Source organism: Delphinapterus leucas, chromosome 8 (genome assembly GCF_059928025.1).
Source record: "Delphinapterus leucas isolate spDelLeu-1000000601 "Yukka" chromosome 8, BTC_Dleu_Yukka2, whole genome shotgun sequence".
NCBI lineage: Eukaryota > Metazoa > Chordata > Mammalia > Artiodactyla > Monodontidae > Delphinapterus > Delphinapterus leucas.
Genome location: NC_143136.1, coordinates 19,263,000 through 19,285,083, shown reverse-complemented (window position 1 = coordinate 19,285,083; position 22,084 = coordinate 19,263,000). Strand labels below are relative to the sequence as shown.

General features: G+C 44.7%; 1 protein-coding gene and 1 pseudogene across 2 annotated transcripts in view; both read left to right on the top strand.

The window, feature by feature from the left end:
• Window positions 1–22,084, top strand: part of TTLL4 (tubulin tyrosine ligase like 4) — a 46,307-nt gene that overhangs the window by 595 nt on the left and 23,628 nt on the right. For both annotated transcript variants that reach the window (XM_089916360.1, XM_022567707.3), the window contains exon 2: window positions 20,426–22,004. In XM_089916360.1, coding sequence (XP_089772486.1) covers window positions 20,524–22,004 — 1,481 coding nt within the window. In that variant the 5' untranslated portion in view covers window positions 20,426–20,523. The remainder of the gene's footprint in view (window positions 1–20,425; window positions 22,005–22,084) is intronic.
• On the top strand, window positions 6–20,414 carry LOC149748518 (UDP-N-acetylglucosamine transferase subunit ALG14 pseudogene; annotated as a pseudogene).

Sequence of the window (22,084 nt, the reverse complement as noted above, 5' to 3'; positions counted from 1 at the left end):
TGAGTGTGGCCGTGGAGCCAGGAAAACGACCCTCCGCCGCCCCGACTCTCCCGCCCCTCCCTCTGCCCGAGTCCTTTCACGCGGCCCCAGCCCTCTGGCCGCTCCTGTCCCAGCCCTGCTTCCTGCCCGCCACCTCTCCATCCCTTGGGAGGAGAGGGGGCCGCGTCCTCCCACCCTGCCAGGACTTCGCGCCTCTTCGGAACCCTTCTCCACCTCCCCCCTCCGCCCCCTTCCCCGCCACGCCCAGTGAACTTAGTCGCCCCGCCTCTGGGTGCCCCGAACCCTGCAGCATCCTCTCACCCTGGGCCTCCGTGCCTCGTCTTTCCCGCTCCGCTGCAGTTTAAATTCTCCCTGTTTGGGTGTAAGCCCAAGCTCCTCTCAGGCCTCACGGCTGAATTTTACATGGATACCCACTTTTTAACTTCCCCATCTTCACTATCTGTAGAGAAATACTTTCTTAAACTAGGGATTCAAACAGCATCCGAGATGCTGTGGAATTAAATTCTTCATGTATCCATACATCCATTACTTCATTTAATCATTCAACAATTTTTAATAAACATCGACAAATATTTAGTGAGCCAGGGCACTGTGGAAGGCCCGCCGGGGGTCGGATACAGTGGTGAGCAAGGCAGGCGTGTTTTCACAGAGCTTATAGTCTAGGGGAGATTTTAATCAGGTAAACAGCATTTGCTGTATGTGTGGTGTGTGTTCTGGTAGAACATTAGAAGGATATTTAACCCAAATTTACTTGGACAACTATATTATCCCCATTCCCTGGTCTTCACATTCCCAATCTGGATCTAGGAAATGTTTTAATCCTTCCTTCCTTAGGGAGTTATCCCTGCTTTCTCAGTTACTCCAGATCCCATCTTCCTTAACATCATTACCTGTTGATTTAGCCAGTCAACGGGTAGCTGGGAGACCCTTTGGGACAGTGTTCTATCCCATCCTTAATTTCTTGCAATAAATACTGAGGCATTGTTTGCATAAAAACCGCTCACTTGGTGCCCGTAAAGTTACCAGCTGCTTATTAATTGGGCTGAATGGAGCATTGAAAAATTATCAAGTGTTTTCTGGGAATAAAGAGGTGAGAGGACATTCCAGATACAAAGTAGCTTTAGTAAAGATACTAAAGTAGCTTTAGTAAAGGCCTGAAAAGAGAACTGGAAACAGTCGGATAGACCTGAGCTGTGTTTGGAGGGAACCAGCCCGGGACAAATAGGAATAGGGAAATTAATAGGGGTTAGATCACAAAGGGCTTTGGATGTTTTGCTGAGGAGTTAGAACTACATCCTCCAGAGCAGTGGTTTTCAAGCAGGATATTCAGGGGCCTGAGACTTCCAAGGGATAGACATGCACATATAGTTTTAGAAGAATCAGTTCCCAGATCCTCAACTTCCAAATGAACGCTTCTAAAACTGACCTTACAAAAAAGGGGTGGAGAGTGTCATATCTCTCACGCTCTCAAATTTTACTATAGCATATTTTTCTGAGTATAAAAACCTCAGGTTGGCAAACGGAATATTTTGGAAATATTAATTTCAGGGGGGCCTTCTTTGGTGTTTGATTAAGTTATCTCAAAAACCTAGAAGGGCTCCAGCGGCCGGCGCCGGGGGATAGCACGCATGCGTCTTCTCTTTAAATGGGTGGCACCCTTATCCTCGCGGCGGCGGCAGGAGCCGTGGCCGTGCTGCTGGCAGTGCGGCTATGGGTAGTGCTGCGTCCCCGCGCCGCTGTGCCCCGGCGGTCTCTCAGCCTCTTGGTGGTGGCTGGGTCCGGTGGGCATACCACTGAGATCCTGAGGTTGCTCGAGAACTTGTTCGATGCCTACTCTCGTAGACATATCATTGCTGACACTGATGAAATGAGTGCCCGTAAAATAAATTCTTTTGAAGTAAATCTAGCTGATAGAAACTCCAGTGCTACGTTTCCCGAATACTATATTCACCGCATTCCCAGAAGCCGGGAGGTCCAGCAGTCCTGGCTGTCCACGGTACTCACCACCTTGTACTCTGTGTGGCTCTCCCTTCCCCCTGACTCACCGAGTGAAGCCAGATTTGGTAAGAAAACTGAGCCATATGGGAAAAAATTGACTTGCCCAAAGTCTGAGGGCCACTAAGTGGATCCAAACCCGGAAAGCCTGAGACTGCAGCATCTATACTGTAATCATTGTACTATTCTACCCTTCTGTTTGGGACATAACTTGAATTCATGAATAAATTTCCTAATAGGGTCATACAGATGAGACCACCCAGAAAAAACAAACAAACAAACAAACAAAAAAACCCTAGAAGTCTTCCTGTCTTCCCATGTGTAATACACACTGCTGTTAGAGTGAAGCTTGTTCCTTGTTGGGATATTCTGAATTCAGAAGAACACAACAGTTGGAGACTTCCCTGGTGGTCCAGTGGTTAAGACTCCACCCTCCCAATGCAGGGGGCCCAAGTTCGATCCCTGGTCAGGGAACTAGATTCTGCATGCTGCAACTAAAAGATCCTGCATGCAGCGATGAAGATCCTGCATGCTGCATCCAAGACCCGGTGCAGTGAAATGAATAAATAAATATTAAAAAAAAAAAAAAAGAACACAACAGTTAAATGTGTCTAAAATGTTTTTTGGGACCACAGATTTTTCAAGCTGTATTGGATAGAAGTTGCATAAATTTTTTTAAAAGAGATTTCTTTTAGTTTAGATGTGTTAATCAGATAGTTAAAACTCATTTTATTAAATCGTCATGAAATGTTTATTTCAGTTACAGTTAATCCTTACCTTAGTTCTTTCTATAAAATATTTAGTATTTTCTACCTCCTCTTAACAAAAGGATAAACTTGTTTAAACTTGTGATGAAAAATTTTAGAGTTCAACTTTAAGATGTGCAAGGAATACATGGGTTTAATTTTTTTTTTTTTTTGGCTCTACCGCATGGCTTGCAGGATCTCAGTTCCCCAACCAGGGATTGAACCTGGGCCATGGCAGTGAAAGTCTGGAATCCTAACCACTAGGCCACCAGGAACTTCCCACGGAATACATGGTTTTAAAAATTCCTAGGGGAATACATGAGTAAAATCATCAGAAGAGTATATTGCAGGAAGACCATGGAAAGGTAATTAGCGGGAAGGTAACATCAGATTTGTGCTTGAGATTACTACTGTAGTGTCAGTGTGCAGTTTGAATAAGTAAGATTTTAGACTGAAGGCAGGGAGCCAATGAGAAAACTAGAGACCAGACTAGAGAGGATGAGGGCTTTATAGTGGTTGCAGTGAGAGAGAGGGTTTAGAGAGAGATTAACAGCGGTAGAGTGGACAAAACCTGGTGGCAAAGTAGATGTAGGGAGTGGGACAAAGAGCAGTCTGGAATGATCCTTGTTTTCTGACTTCAGTGATTAAGTGGGTGGTGATGCAGGAGGAACTATTAGGAGGCGGGCTTTGAGGAGAAAGATAAAGGAGTTTGGGCATGCTGAATTGAGGTTCCTGCAGCACATCAAGGTAGAAAGGCCTGGGAGGTTGTTCTGTAGGTCTGAGTGATGAAAGAAAGTTGAGAATGTAGGAGATGGTTGAGGCCATGGGATAAAAGAGGTTGCTTTGGGAGAGTTTGTGTTAATAGTTGCAACTGCCATTTATTGAGCGCTTACTATGTGCCAGGCAAAGTGAGAAGACTGAGCACAGAGGAGCACCAACTTTGAGAGAGTAGGTAGGGGAAAAGGGACAGAAGAAGGGAGACAGAATATTTATAACCAAATCCAAAAATGAATATGTAAATGAAAAATCCCTTGCTGAAAAACTATTTTTTTCTCTGTTTTCTACTATTTTTATTTATTTATTTTAAAATTTTATTCTATTTATTTATTTTTTATACTGCAGGTTCTCGGTAGTTATCCATTTTGTACATATTAGTATATATATGTCAATCCCAATCTCCCAGTTCATCCCACCACCACCGCCCCACTCCCATACCCTGCTTTTCCCCCCTTGGTGTCCACTTTTGTTCTCTACATCTGTGTCTCTATTTCTCCCTTGCAGACTGGTTCATCTGTACCATTTTTCCAGATTGCACATATATGCGTTAATATACGATATTTGTTTTTCTCTTTCTGACTTACTTCACTCTGTATGACAGCCTCTAGGTCCATCCACGTTTCTACAAATGACCCAATTTCATTCCTTTTCATGGCTGAGTAATATTCCATCGTATATATGTAGCACATCTTCTTTATCCATTCATCTGTCGATGGGCATTTAGGTTGCTTCCATGACCTGGATATTGTAAATAATGCTGCAGTGAACATTGGGGTGCATGTGTCTTTTTGAATTATGGTTTTCTCTGGGTATATGCCCCGTGGTGGGATTGCTGGGTCATATGGTAATTCTATTTTTAGTTTTTTAAGGAACGTCCATACTGTTCTCCATAGTGGCTGTATGAATTTACATTCCCACCAACAGTGCAAGAGGGTTCCCTTTTCTCCACACCCTGTCCAGCATTTATTGTTTGTAGATTTTCTGATGGTGCCTATTCTAACTGGTGTGAGGTGATACCTCACTGTGGTTTTGATTTGCATTTCTCTAATAATTAGTGATGTTGAGCATCTTTTCATGTGTTTGTTGGCCATCTGTATGTCTTCTTTGGAGAAATGTCTATTTAGGTCTTCTGCCCATTTTTGGATTGGGTTGTTTGTTTTCTTGAGATTGAGCTGCATGAGCTGCTTGTAAATTTTGGAGATTAATCCTTTGTCAGTTGCTTTATTTGCAAATATTTTCTCCCATTCTGAGGGTTGTCTTTTCATCTTGTTTATGGTTTCCTTTGCTGTGCAAAAGGTTTTAAGCTTCATTAGGTCCCATTTGTTTATTTTTGTTTTTATTTCCATTACTCTAGGAGGTGGATCAAAAACGATCTTGCTGTGATTTATGTCTAAGAGTGTTCTTCTGATGTTTTCCTCTAAGAGTTTTATAGTGTCTAGTCTTACATTTAGTTCTTTAATCCATTTTGAGTTTATTTTTGTGTGTGGTGTTACGGAGTGTTCTAATTTCTTTCTTTTACATGTAGTTGTCCAGTTTTCCCAGCACCATTTATTGAAGAGACTGTCTTTTCTCCATTTTATATCCTTGCCTCCTTTGTCATAGATTAGTTGACCATAGGTGCGTGGGTTTACCTCTGGGCTTTCTATCCTGTTCTATATTTCTTTTTTTTGTGCCAGTACCATATTGTCTTGATTACTGTAGCTTTGCAGTATAGTCTGAAGTCAAGGAGTTTGATTCCTCTAGCTCCATTTTTTAAAAATTAATTAATTAATTAATTTTTGGCTGTGTTGTGTCTTCGTTTCTGTGTGAGGGCTCTCTTTAGTTGTGGCAAGTGGGGGCCACTCTTCATCACGGTGTGTGGGCCTCTCACTATCGCGGCCTCTCTTGTTGCGGAGTACAGGCTCCAGACGCGCAGGCTCAGTAGTTGTGGCTCATGGGCCTAGTTGCTCCGCGGCATGTGGGATCCTCCCAGCCCAGGGCTCGAATCTGTGTCCCGTGCATTAGCAGGCAGATTCTCAACCACTGTGCTACCAGGGAAACCCCCTAGCTCCGTTTTTTTCCCTCAAGATTGCTTTGACTATTTGGGGTCCATACAAATTTAAGATTTTTTGTTATAGTTCTGCAAAAAATGCTGTTGGTAATTTGATAGGGATTGCATTGAATCTGTAGATTGCTTTGGGAAGTACAGTCATTTTCACAATATTGATTCTTCTAATCCAAGAACATAGTATATCTCTCCATCTGTTTGTGTCATCTTTGATTTCTTTCATCAGTGTCTTATAGGTTTCTGCGTACAGGTCTTTTACGTCCTTTAGGTAGGTTTATTCCTAGGTTTTTATTCTTTTTGTTGCAATGGTGAATGGGATTGTTTCTTTAATTTCTCTTTCTGATCTTTTGTTGTTAGTATATAGGAGTGCAAGAGATTTCTGTGCGTTAATTTTGTATCCTGCAACTTTACCAAATTCATTGATTAGCTCTAGTAGTTTTCTAGTGGCATCTTTAGGATTCTCTATGTATAGTATGTCATCTGCAAACAGTGGCAGTTTTACTTCTTTTCCAATTTGTATTTCTTTTATTTCTTTTTCTTCTCTGATTGCCAAGGCTAGGACTTGCAAAACTATGTTGAATAATAGTGGTGAGAGTGGACGTCCTTGTCTTGTTCCTGATCTTAGAGGAAATGCTTTCAGTTTTTCACCATTGAGAATGATGTTTGCTGTGGGTTTGTCATATATGGCCTTTATTATGTTGAGGTAGTTTCCCTCTATGCCCACTTTCTGGAGAGTTTTTATCATAAATGGGTGTTGAATTTTGTCAAAAGCTTTTCTGCATCTATTGAGATGATCATATGGTTTTTCTTCTTCAATTTGTTTATATGCTGTATCCCATTGATTGATTTGCATATATTGAAGAATCCTTGCATCCCTGGGATAAATCCCATTTGATCATGGTGTATGATCCTTTTAATGTGTTGTTGGATTCTGTTTGCTAGTATTTTGCTGAGGATTTTTGCATCTATGTTCATCAGTGATATTGGTCTGTAGTTTTCTCTTTTTGTGACATCTTTGTCTGGTTTTGGTATCAGGGTGATGGTGGCCTCGTAGAATGAGTTTGGGAGTTTTCCTCCCTCTGCTATATTTTGGAAGAGTTTGAGGACAGGTGTTAGCTCTTCTCTAAGTGTTTGATAGCATTCGCCTGTGAACCCATCTGGTCCTGGGCTTTTGTTGGTTGGAAATTTTTTTTTTTTTTTTTTTTTTTTTTTTGGTGGTACGCGGGCCTCTCACTGTTGTGGCCTCTCCCGTTGCGGAGCACAGGCTCCGGATGCACAGGCTCAGTGGCCATGGCTCATGGGCTCAGCTGCTCCGCGGCATGCGGGATCTTCCCGGACCGGGGCACGAACCCGTGTCCCCTGCATCAGCAGGTGGACTCCCAACCACTGCGCCACCAGGGAAGCCCCTGTTGGAAAATTTTTAATCACAGTTTCAATTTCAGTGCTTGTGATTGGTCTGTTTATATTTTCTACTTCTTCCTGGTTCAGTCTTGGAAGATTGTGCTTTTCTAAGAATTTGTCCGTTTCTTCCACGTTGTCCATTTTATTTGCATAGAGTTGCTTGTAGTAATCTCTCATGATTCTTTGTGTTTCTGCGCTCAGTTGTTACTTCTCCTTTTTCATTTCTAATTCTGTTGATTTGAGTCTTCTCCCTTTTTTTTCTCAATGACTCTGGCTAATGGTTTATCAATTTTGTTTATCTTCTCAAAGAACCAGCTTTTAGTTTTATTGATTTTGGCTATTGTTTCCTTCATTTCTTTTTCATTTATTTCTGATCTGATGTTTATGATTTCTTTCCTTCTGCTAACTTTGAGGTTTTTTTGTTCTTTCTCTAATTGCTTTAGGTGTACGGTTAGGTTGTTTATTTGAGATGTTTCTTGAGGTAGGATTGTATTGCTATAAAATTCCCTTTTAGAATTGCTTTTGCTGCTTCCCATAGGTTTTGGGTCGTCATGTTTTCATTGTCATTTGTTTCTAGGTTCTTTTTGATTTCCTCTTTGATTTTTTCAGTGATCTCTTGGTTATTTAGTAGTGTATTGCTTAACTTCCACGTGTTTGTATTTTTTACAGATATTTCCCTGTAATTGTTATCTAGTCTCATAGTGTTGTGGTTGGAAAAGATACTTGATACGATTTCAGTTTTCTTAAATTTACCAAGGCTTGATTTGTGACCCAGGATATGATCTATCTTGGAGAATGTTCCATGAGCACTTGAGAAGAAAGTGTACTCTGTTGTTTTTGGATGCAATGTCTTATAAATATCAATTAAGTCCATTTTGTTTATTGTGTCATTTAAAGCTTGTGTTTCCTTATTTATTTTCATTTTGGATGATCTGTCCATTGGTGAAAGTGGGGTGTTAATGTCCCCTACTATGAATGTGTTACTGTCGATTTCCCCTTTTATGGCTGTTAGCATTTGCCTTATGTATTGAGGTGCTCCTATGTTGGGTGCATAAATATTTACAATTGTTATATCTTCTTCTTGGATCAATCCCTTGATCATTATGTAGTGTCCTTCTTTGTCTCTTGTAACACTCTTTGTTTTAAAGTCTATTTTGTCTGATATGAGAATTGCTACTCCAGCTTTCTTTTGATTTCCATTTGCATGGAGTATCTTTTTCCATCCCCTCACTTTCAGTCTGTATGTGTCCCTAGGCCTGAAGTGGGTCTCTTGTAGAAAGCATATATACGGGTCTTGTTTTTGTATCCATTCAGCCAGTATGTGTCTTTTGGTTGGAGCATTTAATCCATTTACATTTAAGGTAATTGTCAATATGTATGCTCCTAATACCATTTTCTTAATTGTTTTGTGTTTGTTATCATAGGTCTTTTCCTTCTCTTGTGTTTCCTGCCTAGAGAAGTTCCTTTAGCATTTGTTGTAGAGCTGGTTTGGTGGTGCTGGATTCTCTTAACTTTTGTTTGTCTGTAAAGGTTTTAATTTCTCCATGGAATCTTAATGAGATCCTTGCTGGGTAGAGTAATCTTGTTTGTAGTTTTTTCCCCTTCCTCACTTTAAATATGTCCTGCTACTCCCTTCTAGCTTGCAGAGTTTCTGCTGAAAGATCAGCTGTTAACCTTATGGGTATTCCCTTGTATGTTATTTGTTGCTTTTCCCTTGCTGCTTTAATATCTTTTCTTTGTTTTAATTTTTGATAGTTTGATTAATATGTGTTTTGGCGTGTTTCTCCTTGGATTTATCCTGTATGGGACTCTCTGCCCTTCCTGGACTTGATTGAATATTTCCTTTCCCATGTTAGGGAAGTTTTCAAGTATAATCTCTTCAGATATTTTCTCAGAGCCTTTTTTTTTCTCTTCTTCTTCTGGTACCCCCATAATTTGAATGTTGGTGCGTTTAATGTTGGCCCAGAGGTCTCTGAGGCTGTCCTCAATTCTTTTCATTCTTTTTTCTTTATTCTGCTCTGTGGTAGTTATTTCCACTTTTTATCTCCAGGTCACTTATCTGTTCTTCTGTCACTAATCTGCCTCAGTTATTCTGCTATTGATTGCTTCTAGAGAATTTTTAATTTCATTTATTGTGTTGTTCATCAGTTTGTTTGCTCTGTAGTTCTGCTAGGCTCTTGTTAAATGTTTCTTGTATTTTCTCCATTCTGTTTTCAAGATTTTGGATCATTTTTACTATCATTACTCTGAATTCTTTTTCAGGTAGACTGCCTATTTCCTCTTCATTTGTTTGGTCTGGTGGGTTTTTTTTTTTTTTGGTTTTTTTGTTTGTTTGTTTTGTTTCTTTTTGTGGTACGCGGGCCTCTCACTGTTGTGGCCTCTCCCGTTGCGGAGCACAGGCTCCGGACGCGCAGGCTCAGCAGCCATGGCTCACAGGCCTAGCCACTCCACGGCACGTGGGATCTTCCCGGACCGGGGCACGAACCTGTGTCCCCTGCATCGGCAGGCGGACTCTCAACCACTGCGCCACCAGCGAAGGCCGGCCTGGTGGGTTTTTACCTTGCTCCTTCATCAGCTGCATATTTCTCTGTCTTCTTATTTTGCTGAATACACTGTGTTTGGGGTCTCCTTTTTGCAGGCTGCAGGTTTGTAGTTCCCATTGTTTTTGGTGTCTGCCCCCAGTGGGTAAGGTTGGTTTAGCGGCTTGTGTAGGCTTCCTGGTGGAGGGGACTGGTCCCTGTGTTCTGGTGGGTGAGGCTGGATCTTGTCTTTCTGGTGGGTGGGGCTGCATCCAGTGGTGTGTTTTGGTGTGTCTGTGAACTCAGTATGATTTTAGGCAGCCTCTGCTAATGGGTGGGGTTGTGTTCCTGTCTTGCTAGTTGTTTGGCATGGAGCATCCAGCACTGGAGCTTGCTGGCCATTGGGTGGAGCTGGGTCTTAGTGTTGAGACAGAGATCTCTGGGAGAGCTCTCGCTGATTGATATTACGTGCGGCTGGGAGGTCTCTGGTGGTCCAATGTCCTGAACTCGGCTCTCCCACCTCAGAGGCTCAGGCCTGACATCAGGCCAGAGCACCAAGACCCTGTCAGCCACACGGCTCGGGAGGAAAAAAAAGAAAGAAAGAAAAATAAATAAATAAATATAAATAAAAATATTTTTTAAATTATTACAGTAGGGCTTCCCTGGTGGCGCAGTGGTTGAGAGTCTGCCTGCTGATGCAGGGGACACGGGTTTGTGCCCCGGTCCGGGAAGATCCCACATGCCGCTGAGCGGCTGGACCTGTGAGCCATGGCCGCTGAGCCTGTGCATCCGGAGCCTGTGCTCCACAACGGGAGAGGCCACAACAGTGAGAGGCCTGCGTACCGCAAAAAGAAAAAAAAAATTATTACAATAAAAACGTAATTTAAAAAAAAAAGAGAGAGCAACCAAACCAATAAACAAATCCACTAAGTGATACAAGTGCTAAAAACTATACTAAGGTAGACATAAAAATCAGAAACAAGTTGGTGGCAGACGGCAAACCGCAAGTCTCCAGTTGCTCCCAAAGTCCACTGCCTCAATTTTGGGTTGATTCATTGTCTATTCAGGTATTCCATAGATGCAGGGCACCTCAAGTTGATTGTGAGGATTTAATCCACTGCTTCTGAGGCTGCTGGGAGAAATTTCCCTTTCTCTTCTTTGTTCGCACAGCTCCTGGGGTTCAGCTTTGGATTTGGCCCCGCCTCTGCGTGTATGTCACCCTCAGGCTTCTGTTCCCACCCAGACAGGACGGGGTTAAAGGAGCCGCTGATTAGGGGGCTCTGGCTCGCTCAGGCCGGGGGGAGGGAGGGGTACGGTAGTTATAATTGGAATGCGGGGTGAGCCTGCAGCGGCAGAGGCCAGCATGATATTGCAGGGGCCTGGCGTGCCGTGTGTTCTCCTGGGAAGTTGTCACTGGATCACGGGACCCTGGCAGTGGTGGGCTGCACAGGCTCCTGGGGGGTTGGGGGGGTGTGTGGATAGTGACGTGTGCTTGCACACAGGATTCTTGGTGGCTGTAGCAGCAGCATTAGCGTTTCATGCCCATCTCTGGTGTCCGAGCTGATGGCCGCGGCTTGTACCCTTCTCTTGAGCTTGTTTAGGCGGTGCTCTGCCTTCTGTGGGCAGACAGGGAAGGAATCCCCTCTCCTTGTGCACCCTGAAACAATGGTCTCTTGCCTCTTAGGCAGGTCCAGACTTTTTCCCGGACTCCCTCCCGGCTAGCCATGGCGCCCTAACCCCCTGCAGGCTGTGTTCACGCAGCCAACCCCAGTCCTCTCCCTGGGGTCTGACCTCCGAAGCCCGAGCCTCAGCTCCCAGGCCTTACCCGCCCCGGCGGGTGAGCAGACAAGCGTCTCGGGCTGGTGAGTGCTGGTCGGCACCGGTCCTCTGTGTGGGAATCTCTCCACTTTGCCCTGTGCACCCCTGTTGCTGCGCTCTGCTCCGTGACTCCGAAGCTTCCCCCCCGCCCACCCGCTGTCTCCACCAGTGAAGGGGCTTCCTAGTGTGTGGAAACTTTTCCTCCTTCACAGCTCCCTCCCAGAGGTGCAGGTCCCATCCCTATTCTTTTGTCTCTGTTTTTTCTTTTGCCCTACCCAGGTACATGGGGATTTTCTTGCCTTTTGGGAAGTCTGAGGTCTTCTGCCAGCGTTCAGTAGGTGTTCTGTAGGAGTTGTTCCTCATGTAGATGTATTTTTCATGTATTTGTAGGGACGAAGGTGATCTCCACATCTCACTCCTCTGCCATCTTGAAGGTCCCTCCTAGGTGTTTGTTCTTTAATTCTTCTAGGTCTTTGTTAAACATTTCTTGCATTTTCTCTATCTTAGCCTCCATTCTTTTTCTGAGGTCCTGGATCATCTTCACTATCATTATTCTGAATTCTTTTTCTGGAAGGTTGCCTATCTCAGCTTCATTTAGTTGTTTTTCTGGAGTTTTATCTTGTTCCTTCATCTGGTACATAGTCCTCTGCCTTTTCATTTTGTCTGTCTTTCTGTGAATGTGGTTTTCGTTCCACAGGCTGCAGGATTGTTGTTCTTCCTGCTTCTGCTGTCTGCCCTCTGGTGGATGAAGCTATCTAAGAGGAGGGACTGGTGGTGGGTAGAGCTGACTGTTGCTGTGGTGGGCAGAGCTCAGTAAAACTTTAATCCGCTTCTGTGCTGATGGGCGGGTCCTGATGCACACACTACTTTGTGTGTGCCCTCCAAGAGTGGAGTCTCTGTTTCCCCAAGTCCTGTCAAAGTCCTGCAATCAAATCCCGCTAGCCTTCAAAGTCTGATTCTCTGGAAATTCCTCCTCCCGTTGCCGGACCTCCAGGTTGGGAAGACTGACGTGGGGCTCAGAACCTTCACTCCAGTGGGTGGACTTCTGTGGTATAAGTGTTCTCCAGTGTGTGAGTCACCCACCCAGCAGTTATGGGATTTGATTTTATTGTGATTGCACCCCTCCTACCGTCTCACTGCAGCTTCTCCTTTGTCTTTGGATGTGGGGTATCTTTTTTGCTGAGTCCCAGTGTCTTCCTGTCGATGACTGTTCAGCAGTTAGTTGTGATTCTGGTGCTCTCGCAGGAGGGAGTGAGTGCACGTCCTTCTGCTCCACCATCTTGAACCAATCCTGTTTTCTACTGTTTTTAATTCTTCACCCAGCTCTCACCTGCAAAACTTAGATGAACCTTTAACTTCAGGATCTGGTACTCATGATGTGGAGTTGAGTGTAGCTTTCCTGCTAGATTCCTTCTATGACCTTGGAATTGTCTGGTCATAGGCTTCCTGTATTTTAGCATGCAATCAGATGCTTTGATCTGTTAGTGAAATGCAGAGAAAACTTTTCTTTAATGCCCAGAACTTCTCATCCTCTCTTCTGGCAGAACTGGGAAGCCAGACCTGGTATTTTTGGAACAAATACTGAGAGTGCTAATTTCTGTTAGGCCCTGAAATACAAAGGACCTTGCCTTGGGAGCCTCTTGGACATCCTGGACAGGCAGTGCTATTCTAGACCAGAGGGTCTCATTATTTGCAGTTTTTTTTTTTAATTAATTTATTTATTTTTGGCTGCTTCAGGTCTTACTTGCAGCCCGCGGGATCTTCACTGAGGCATGCGGGATCTTTCATTGTGGTGCGTGGCGTGTGGGTTTTCTCTTCTCTAGTTGTGGCATGTGGGCTCCAGGGTGTGTGGGCTCTGTAGTTTGCGGCATGTGGGCTCTCTTGTTGAGGTGCGGGAGCTCAGTAGTTGTAGTGTGCGGGTTTAGTTGCCCCACGGCATGTGGGATCTTAGTTCCCCGACCAGGGATCGAACCCACGTCCCCTGCATTGGAAGGAGGATTCTTTAGCACTGGACCACCAGGAATGTCCCTCTTATCTGCACTTTTAAAGCTCTTTGGGGTCTTCAGTGTATTTTTTAATGTGGGATATATATCTACTCCATACTAGAAATTGAAGTATTTATTTATTAATTCATTTAGAAATTATAATAAACCCATTACAAGTAAACATATGTAGCATTTTTAAAAATGGAAAATGTGGTTGTTTCAGAAATATTAGTGAGAAGAGTGGCATTGTTTTTGAGAATCTGGGTGTCTGGCTTAATAGAAGACAGCTGGATTCTCATATTTGTTTCTGCATTCAGTTGGTTCGATATGTTGTTGTGATTGAATGATGACGAAAATCCAGCCTCACATAGATAATTAGTTGGAAAAGGGAGGAATATTTCTGTGGCCTTTTCAGACAATAGTGGATATTCTTCTTTGGTACTACACAGAAGTTAACAAGGGGTGGTTTTATGCAGTTTAGCTGCAATGGAATCTGAAATGTTATCAGTGAGCTTTTCATACTTTGTTTCATTAGAATCCATTGGTCTGTCTCTGACTTTGACCGGACCTTTTACCCGTGCCTGATTCTTTGACATTGTGTGATAGATATTTAGAAAATACTGGTTCATTGAGTTATGTTGATCTTACAAATGTTGCCACATTTTCTTTTACAGTATCAAAAAACAATATATTATCACCACACTCATCAGAAAGATGGTTAAGTATTGGGAAGCTGTCAAGCTCATGGTGGCAGATACAATTTTGCCAAAATTATAATTTTCTCTTGGAAGCTCAAATTTTATCATTGGCAACAAACACTGTCAGCTGTTTTCCCTGAAGCGACAGGCTTACTCTGTTTCATCTTCTAGAGAATGCCTGCCAAGTATCAACGTCTGAATAACCATCACTTTTGTGTCCTTCATTCTTTCAAGTAAACATGATGTTCCACAGAGAAATTTTGCAATTCAAACAAGTGCTTTATTTAGAGACAACCATCGTCTTCTGTTTTATATGTACTTCTCATTTTGTAACACAGAATATTAAAAAGATGTACTTGAGGATTGAGATTTCATTTTTATTGCATCATCAAGGACATTCTTAAGTAAAGCTGGCATTTCTTCTTTCACTGTGCAGTGAAGGAGTGTGTGGTGGTGAAGAATCTCGCTTGGTGCCATTGTCTCGACTCCTACTCAGGAACCAGCAGTTTGACCCACTATTGCTCTTGCACCATCAGTGGAAAGGCTGGCACAGTAAAAAAAGGCAAATCACATCTTAGTTTTGTTATGAAAATAGTTTCAGCTAGTGGAACCCTTGAAAGAGTCTTAGGGTTCCCTCAGGGCCTGGGACCATACTTCGAGGACCACTGCTTTAGAGAGCTCACCTGAGGTTTCTTTCAGAAGCTGCTGAAGGTCAAGGCTTCAGGAGAGCTAGTCACTTAATTATGTTAAGCCTTCAGCTGTTTTCACTTTTTAGTAATTTGCAGATGGCTCTCCCTCAGCTCTAGCTGCTGTAAGCTGTATTTTTTCCTGAGGTTTACTAACCACTCTGACATAACTGTGTCCTACAAGAGCTGCCCTTCTCAACTTGTGGTAGTGACCCTTCCTTCTCATTAGGGCTGGGGTATTGGCCTTCCTTTCTTAACAGGACTTTGAAGAAGTTCCATGCTCCTCCAGCTTTCTTTAGGGAGACATAGTTTAGGATTTATCTCATAAGAGAAAATGGGTCTGATTCCTATACTCATTCTGTTTGATTTCAGACAAGTCAGTTCTACCTTCTTACATAACTGTTGAGCAACTAAAGTAATTTCATCAGAGATCTTACGACTGTAGACTCTGAACTGTTTCCGATGTCCTGAGTTCCCCTGTGACTGAGGGAAACACTTAGATGGAGGAGGAAGAGGAAACTTCAGATCCCAAGAGCCACATACACTCCTGTAATGTAGGAGAGTGATACAGTCAGTGTGTAATGAATAATTGCTTTCTGTAGAAATAGATACTTTGTCCAAGTTGTTCTAGGCCTGGCCCCTGGTGACTTGATGGTTTGAGACAACAGTCATAGATTTTCTAGCATAGACTGCTCGTCATTCACTCTCACTTAAGGAGGAAACTTGAGGCAAAATGACCCCACAGAGAGTGGAAGGCAGAATGAGATAGACAGCTTCTGAATGCTGTCTAAAGGTGGCCAAGCAGGATGTTGAGATTCCTGAGACTGGATGCTTTAGAAGGAGAGAGGCTGGATCCAGGGACGTCAGGCAGGATGCTACTGCAACAGCCCTGCACTTGGTGAGGGGGGTGAGGGACTAGGAATTGGACTGAGCCGGTCATGCAAATAGAAAGAAAAGGATGTTTGAGGCCATTTTGTTTATCTTCAGAATGTTCAGCAGTTCTTTACCTTCCTTTCTTATCCCTTTAAGGGAAAAAAAATTGTTTCTTTTTTAACAGCTTTGTGGAGGTATAACTGACATTGAAAATATTCATCACCCTCAAGTCAATTAATTTTTAAACTTTGTTCTAGGGAGCCTTAATATCTCATGACGTTTTGCGGGGAGGCTTGGGTAGCATTGCTGAGGAGGAGGCCAGACTAGGGCAGTGATCTTCCTCCTTCTACTCGCATAGCTGTGCATTTATCTGTTACAGAAACACAAGATTTTCCTGTAAAAACCATCATGGAGCTTATGAGGCATATTCATATGAGAAGAGAACAGCGGTAAAAGATAGCCTTTACAAAGTATCCAATTAGAGGAATAAATTACACAACAGATATTCATGGGTAGGATGGAGCTTGAGCTGGGCCTGGAAAAGGTAAATAAAATATGATAAGGATTCGGAAGGAAGAGGCTGAGTGGAGTAAGGGCCTGCAGACCGGTTTGAAAGGATTAGTACAAGACCAGAACAGGTCATATAACAGAGTTAAAGGTGGAAGGAAATGGAAATACACCTTAAAAAAAGACTGAAGCCAGACTCAGGCTAAGAAGTCTGGAATTTATTTATTGACTTACATGAGAATCATCTAGAAGCCTTGTTTAAAATACAGATCCCTGGCCCTACCTCAGACCCACTGAATCCTCTCTGAAAGTGGGGCTCAGGAATCTGTACCCCAGGTTATTCTGATGCAGGTCGTTGGTGGGCTACTGTGATACTAAAGAAGGACTCATGGAAAATTTTTGGAAAGGTAACTGATCAAGTAATATTTAAGCAAAGTTAACCTGGAGGTTGCCTGCAGAATGGAATTAGGAAGGGCAGACCCTGGAGACACAAACTTCAGTGTGGAAGCTGTTGCAGCAGTCCAGATCTGGGATGGCGGTTGAAATGAAAGGAGGAGGCATGCTATGAAGAAAGAATCTCTTAAGTTTTGTGACTGGTTTGGCTTTGGAGATTAAGAGAAAGGAAGAAATCAGAAGTGACTTAAGTTTTCCTCTTAGGTGACTGAGAGAAAGAAGTTTCCACTGAAAGAAATTGGAACGTCAAGAGTGCAGAGCTAGGGAATTCCCTGGAGGTCCAGTGGTTAGGACTTGGCACTTTCACTGCCGGGGTCCGGGTTCAGTTCCTGGTTGGGGAACTGAGATGCTGTAAGCCGTAAGGCGCGGCCAAAAAAAAGAGTGCAGAGCTGGTCTGACAAGCTGGGCTGAAGTGTTTGGACTTGCCTGTGGAAAAGGTGGAGAAGACAGTTGGCGATGAGGACACAGAGCTTGAGAGAAGCCGGGTCTGAAAAGTGACTCGTCTCCTGCAGGTAATAGTTGAAGTGGTGAGAGCAGGTTGGTTTGATGTGGGAGAGAGGATAAAAGAGAGGAGCTGTGGAGGATTTTGGAGCGGACCTCTGGAGGAAAAGGCACTGTTGAAGCAGTTGGGTGTGGCTGTGGCAGAGTTCCTACACTGAGTAAAGTAGCAGCAACAAGGAGATGCTGGTAGCACCTCAGTGTTCACTGCAGCACTATTTACGATAGCCAAGTTATGGAAGCAGCCCAAGTGTCCAGTGATAGACGAATGGACACAGAAGATGTGGTACACATATACAGTGGAATATTACTTGGCCATAAAAAGAGAAATCTTGCCACTTGCAAAAACATGGGTGGGGGACTTCCTTGGTGGCCCAGTGGGTAAGACTCCGTGCTCCCAATGCAGGGGGCCCGGGTTCAATCCCTGGTTGGGGAACTAGATCCCACATGCATGCCGCAACTAAGAAGCCCACATGCTGCAACGAAGATCCCGCTGCCACAACTAACACCCAGGGCAGCCTAAATAAATAAATATTTAAAAAAAAAAAAAAAAAAAACATGGGTGGATCTAGAGGGTATTATGCTAAGTAAGATAAGTCAGACAAGGAAAAACAAATGCCCTGTGGGAAATGGCCATTGCAGACACATACAAGATCTAGAATCCTGTTAAGTCACAGAGAAGAGAATCCACTTTACTCTGGCACTAGCCCAGCAGGCCACCCGCAGCTTCTGAAGAGGGTGGGAGTATATCCTTCGCCTTCCTCTTCCTCATTTGGATTAAAAGTGAAGCCAGCTAGATGCCGGTCCACTTGCGTCCAGTGTTCCTGGCACCAAGGATGCGTGTGGAGGGATGCAGAGAGGCAGACATTGAGCAATGTGTGCAGAGAGGAGGGTTCTCTTCACCCAGCCCCGAGGTGTGCAGTGGGTACCCATGTCTGTGAGGGAAAGTGGGCTTGCCCGCGGTGCAGGTGAGGATGCAGTGGTGTGCTCTTGGGCACTTCACCCGCAAAGGGGGCTCAGTATAAACAGTGGAGGAGTGTTTCCAACCTGCCTTTTGTCTTGTACCTGAAGGTTAGGGATAAGTGAGGGAACAGGGCCTAGGTGTGTGTTTCATTTCTATTTAAGAGGCAGCATGGAGTCAAACTCAGGTTTTAATCTAGCCACTCCTTGTTGGTTGTTTAATTATAGAAAAGTTACTTAGCTTTACTGAGTCTTGGATTCATATCAGCAAATTGAACATGGGTGTTTGTGAGGATTCAGTGAACATAGTACCTGGTATTTATTAGGTGCCCAAACTAGCATTCATCAGTTCTAGTGTATTTCCCCTTTATTTACTGTGATTTTTTTTCAGTTTATTTATTCAACAGAATATCGAGCACTTATTGTGGGTGAGACCCTATACTGGGGACATCAGGGGAGGGACAACATGCTCCTTGCTCCTAGTCAGATGAGTAGTCCATTATTAAAGCTCAGTGTAATACAGACAGTGATGGTGGCGAGCACAGAGATGAGGCATCCTATTTGAACTGGGGAGTCCAGAAAGGCTGCCTGGTGAAAGTGATATTTGAGCTGTTTATTTTTTGCCTGGTGGAAGAGAGGGAAAGGCTTCTAGGGAGCGATACTTGTAGAGACATGAAGGTCTGAGATAGGAGGATGCACGTGACGAGCCACAAGTTGGGTGATATTCAGGGAGCGCCAGCCTGAAATCTTGTTTCCTTAGCCCTTTTCGCCATCACTTTGGTGAATCTCTTGTGCTGCATCAGTGGGGAAGGATGTAGATTCCTGAAAGATGACTACGTGAATTGGGACGTGAATCTGTTGAGTGTACGTGACACACACTCAGGTGTGTGGTCTTAAAAATCACTAGCAGGATTTGACCCTTCCCTTTGTGTGTGCTTCTCTACCATAAGTGCACAGAGTATAACTGTCCCCCGCATAGTATTTCCATAGTTTGGACTTGGTGGAGGTCCATTTTCTGTTACCTTAATTTGCGGTTACTGGCATCATATCTGGTTTTAGCCCTTATGCTGTCTTTTGCCCACTATCATTTTGAATATTGGCAGTGATTTTTTGGTACTCTCCTTGAAAAAGAATCCACGTAGGTCAGCCTTTTCAGGAAAAGAGGGTGACATCATGTGGCTTCTGCAGGCTTTTTGTTGGTAGACAACACCAACAGTTCCTGTAGCTGTAGACAGGAATTCTCCTATCAAAATACAAAGTCCTCTTCCCATTGACTGTGTCTCAAATGAAACTTGAGCAAAAAAATTCTCTGCTAATTCCTTCCCTCTAGCCACTCTGAAAACACTTGATGAAGATGCCAGGATTTCATTCAGCATTATCCCAGATGAATGACTTCTTATAAAAGGGTCTTGTATTATTTTTCCCCTGGATGCTGTCGTGAAAGCAGACCCACCTTTCCCTGCAGGTGTGAAAACTGCAGAATATTTTGTGAATTTGGTTTAGAAAGCAAGAGACCATACTAAACTGACTGTTGGGAACCCAGAACTACAGGCTGGTTCAGAGGTTTTGCTTTAGAGGAAAGATTCAATGAGGAAATGTAAGAGACACGCTCTCCTTCCCCCAAATCAGCTCAAACTGAAGGCTGGGATTTGGAATAAAGAAAGTTTCTCTCCTCTTCTCGCCTCTGTATTCTACCCCCTGACCTTTCCTGTCCCATTGTGGCTGCTGGAAATAAAGTCACCTTAAATATAAAGAATGTTGGTGTCTAGTTCCATCTTGTTTCTTCCAACACGTTGGTTGGAATTTAAGCCTATATAGTTGGCAAGACGCTTGAAGAGACGAAATTACTGTCTCAGCTCCAGAATGCACTCCAGAGGTCAGCAGGAGAAATCTCTGCTCTTACCTGAACTTTTCACATTTAACTGTGAAAAGCAGACCACATCAGGGGCAGCTGAGAATTGGTGAGGGAGCAGCAGATGTAAAATATGCTCCTCAAATGATCTTTGACCATTCAGAATTGGTTGATGAGGAGGAAGGTATTAGCTGGTTTCTCTGCCACACCCAGACTTGCCTCATTCCTAGGCACACTCGTGTCAGGTGAGGGAAGGAAGCCACTTGTGTAAAGTTGTGGATGATGAGACAGAAAGGTGATTTTTTTCTTTGGAGAGAGAGGAAAGAGCTCTCTGAGTGAGAGGGTGGAAACATGTGAACAGACTTACACTGGTGGCTCCTTAGTGTCCCAGTCCTTGATGGAGCCAGCTTTGGTTGCATGAGGGCAGCAGGAAGTCCACTGAAAACACCCTAAGGATCTAGTGTTCTTCTCCCAGGGCCCCAATTGATGACCAAGACTGGCTGCCCAAGAAGTGCTGAGGTGGGGCTCTTCCTTGACTGGGCACCACTGTAGCATTGTCCTTCTGTCCTTCTAGGACTGTAACATTCCCAGTTGTCTCTCTGCCCTTCAGGCTGACGGACCTCAAGGATGCGGCTGCTACTGCTGGAGGTACGAGGCACCTTACCTGAGCTGGTCCATGAGGCCACGTGGCCGTGATGTGGGCTCCTCATGGCCTCAGCAAGAACAGAGCACTACACTATTGGCCGGGGAAACAGCTTTAAGCCGAGTGGGCCCTCAGGCACAGTGCCTACCCCGCCACCTGAGAAACCCTCTGAGGGCAAAGTCTGGGCTCAGGGTCATCAGCAGGTGAAGCCAATCTGGAAGGTGGAGAAGAAGCACGTGGGAACACTTTCAGCAGGGTTGGGCCCAGGCCTCTTGGGTGTCCCACCGCAGCCCGCATACTTCTTTTGCCCCAGCACTTTATGTAGCTCCGGGAGCACGGCTGTCATTGCAGGCCACGGCAACTCCTGTTACCTGCACTCCCTCCCGGACCTGTTCAGCAGCACCCTGCTCTACCGCCACTCCAACTACGGCCACAGACCATACCAGCAGCTGGAGTCTTTCTGCTTGCGTTCAAGCCCGTCAGAAAAAAGACCTTTTTCTCTCCCTCAGAAGAGACTCCCTATCAGACTCACTGCCAATAAGGCCACTTCTTCCAAGGTCTCCCCCATGGCATCCTCATCCACAGAACCATACCTCTCACTGGGAGCGGCTGGGGAAAATCCTTCAGGGAAGAGCCTGGCCTCTGCCATCTCAGGGAAGACCCCGTCTCCACTCTCCTCTTCTTCCTCTTCCTACAAGCCCATGCTAAATAACAACTCCTTCATGCGGCCAAATAGCACTAAAGTGCCTTTATTGCAGGCCACAGAAGGCCTGAAGCCAGTATCCTCACCGAAGGTCCCGCTTGTCTCCTGGCATCATTCAGGGGGCACTGGAGACTGTGCACTCCAGCCTGTTGAGCACAAGGTGCCCAAGAGCAGTGGCACTGTCCTAGATGATGACCCTTCCCACAGCACCCTGTCTACCCCCAGTTCCTTAGACGCTTCCACCACCAGTGCTGCCTCTCCCCACTACGACTGGAGTAACTTAGCCACGGGGGCAGAGCCACATCCCTGTGGCCTGGATGGGGACTCTGTTTCCCAGGATCTGACTAAGGAGGTTCGGTTCACTGAGGCTGTGAGGAAGTTGACTGCAAGAGGCTTTGAGAAGAAGCCAAGGCAAGGCTACCATTTTGAACAGTCTTATTTCATGAACCCCAGCTTGCAGTGGGATGTCCTCAACAGGAACAGGTGGTGGAAACCAGCTGTGGTAGGCCAGCAGGTCCCTCAGGAGAATGCTGGAGCAGACAGTAGGGTCCTCCCTGGAGCCTCAGACACCATGGAGCTGGACAGCACAGTCTTCCGTACCAAACACATCAGTATTCACCTCCTTGCCTCACACGCCAGTGGGCTCAGCTGCAGCCCTGCCTGTGGATCTGCGATCGACTCCCCACCTCTTGGAGAAGACAAAACTCCAGCTCTGCCTTCTCCCCCTCAGCCCCTTGGCGTGGCCGAGGTGGCCACCCGCCTCTCTTCCATCCATCTGGGCAAGCTTGGGAGGGAGGAGCCTAAGGAAGCCAGGAAGCTGGACTCACCTGCTAGGGATATTGGGTAAGTCGGAGAAAGTTTTTGGTTCATTTAAAGCAGTAGAATGTATACATGTTTGGTGACACTGACCGTCTGTCTCTGGA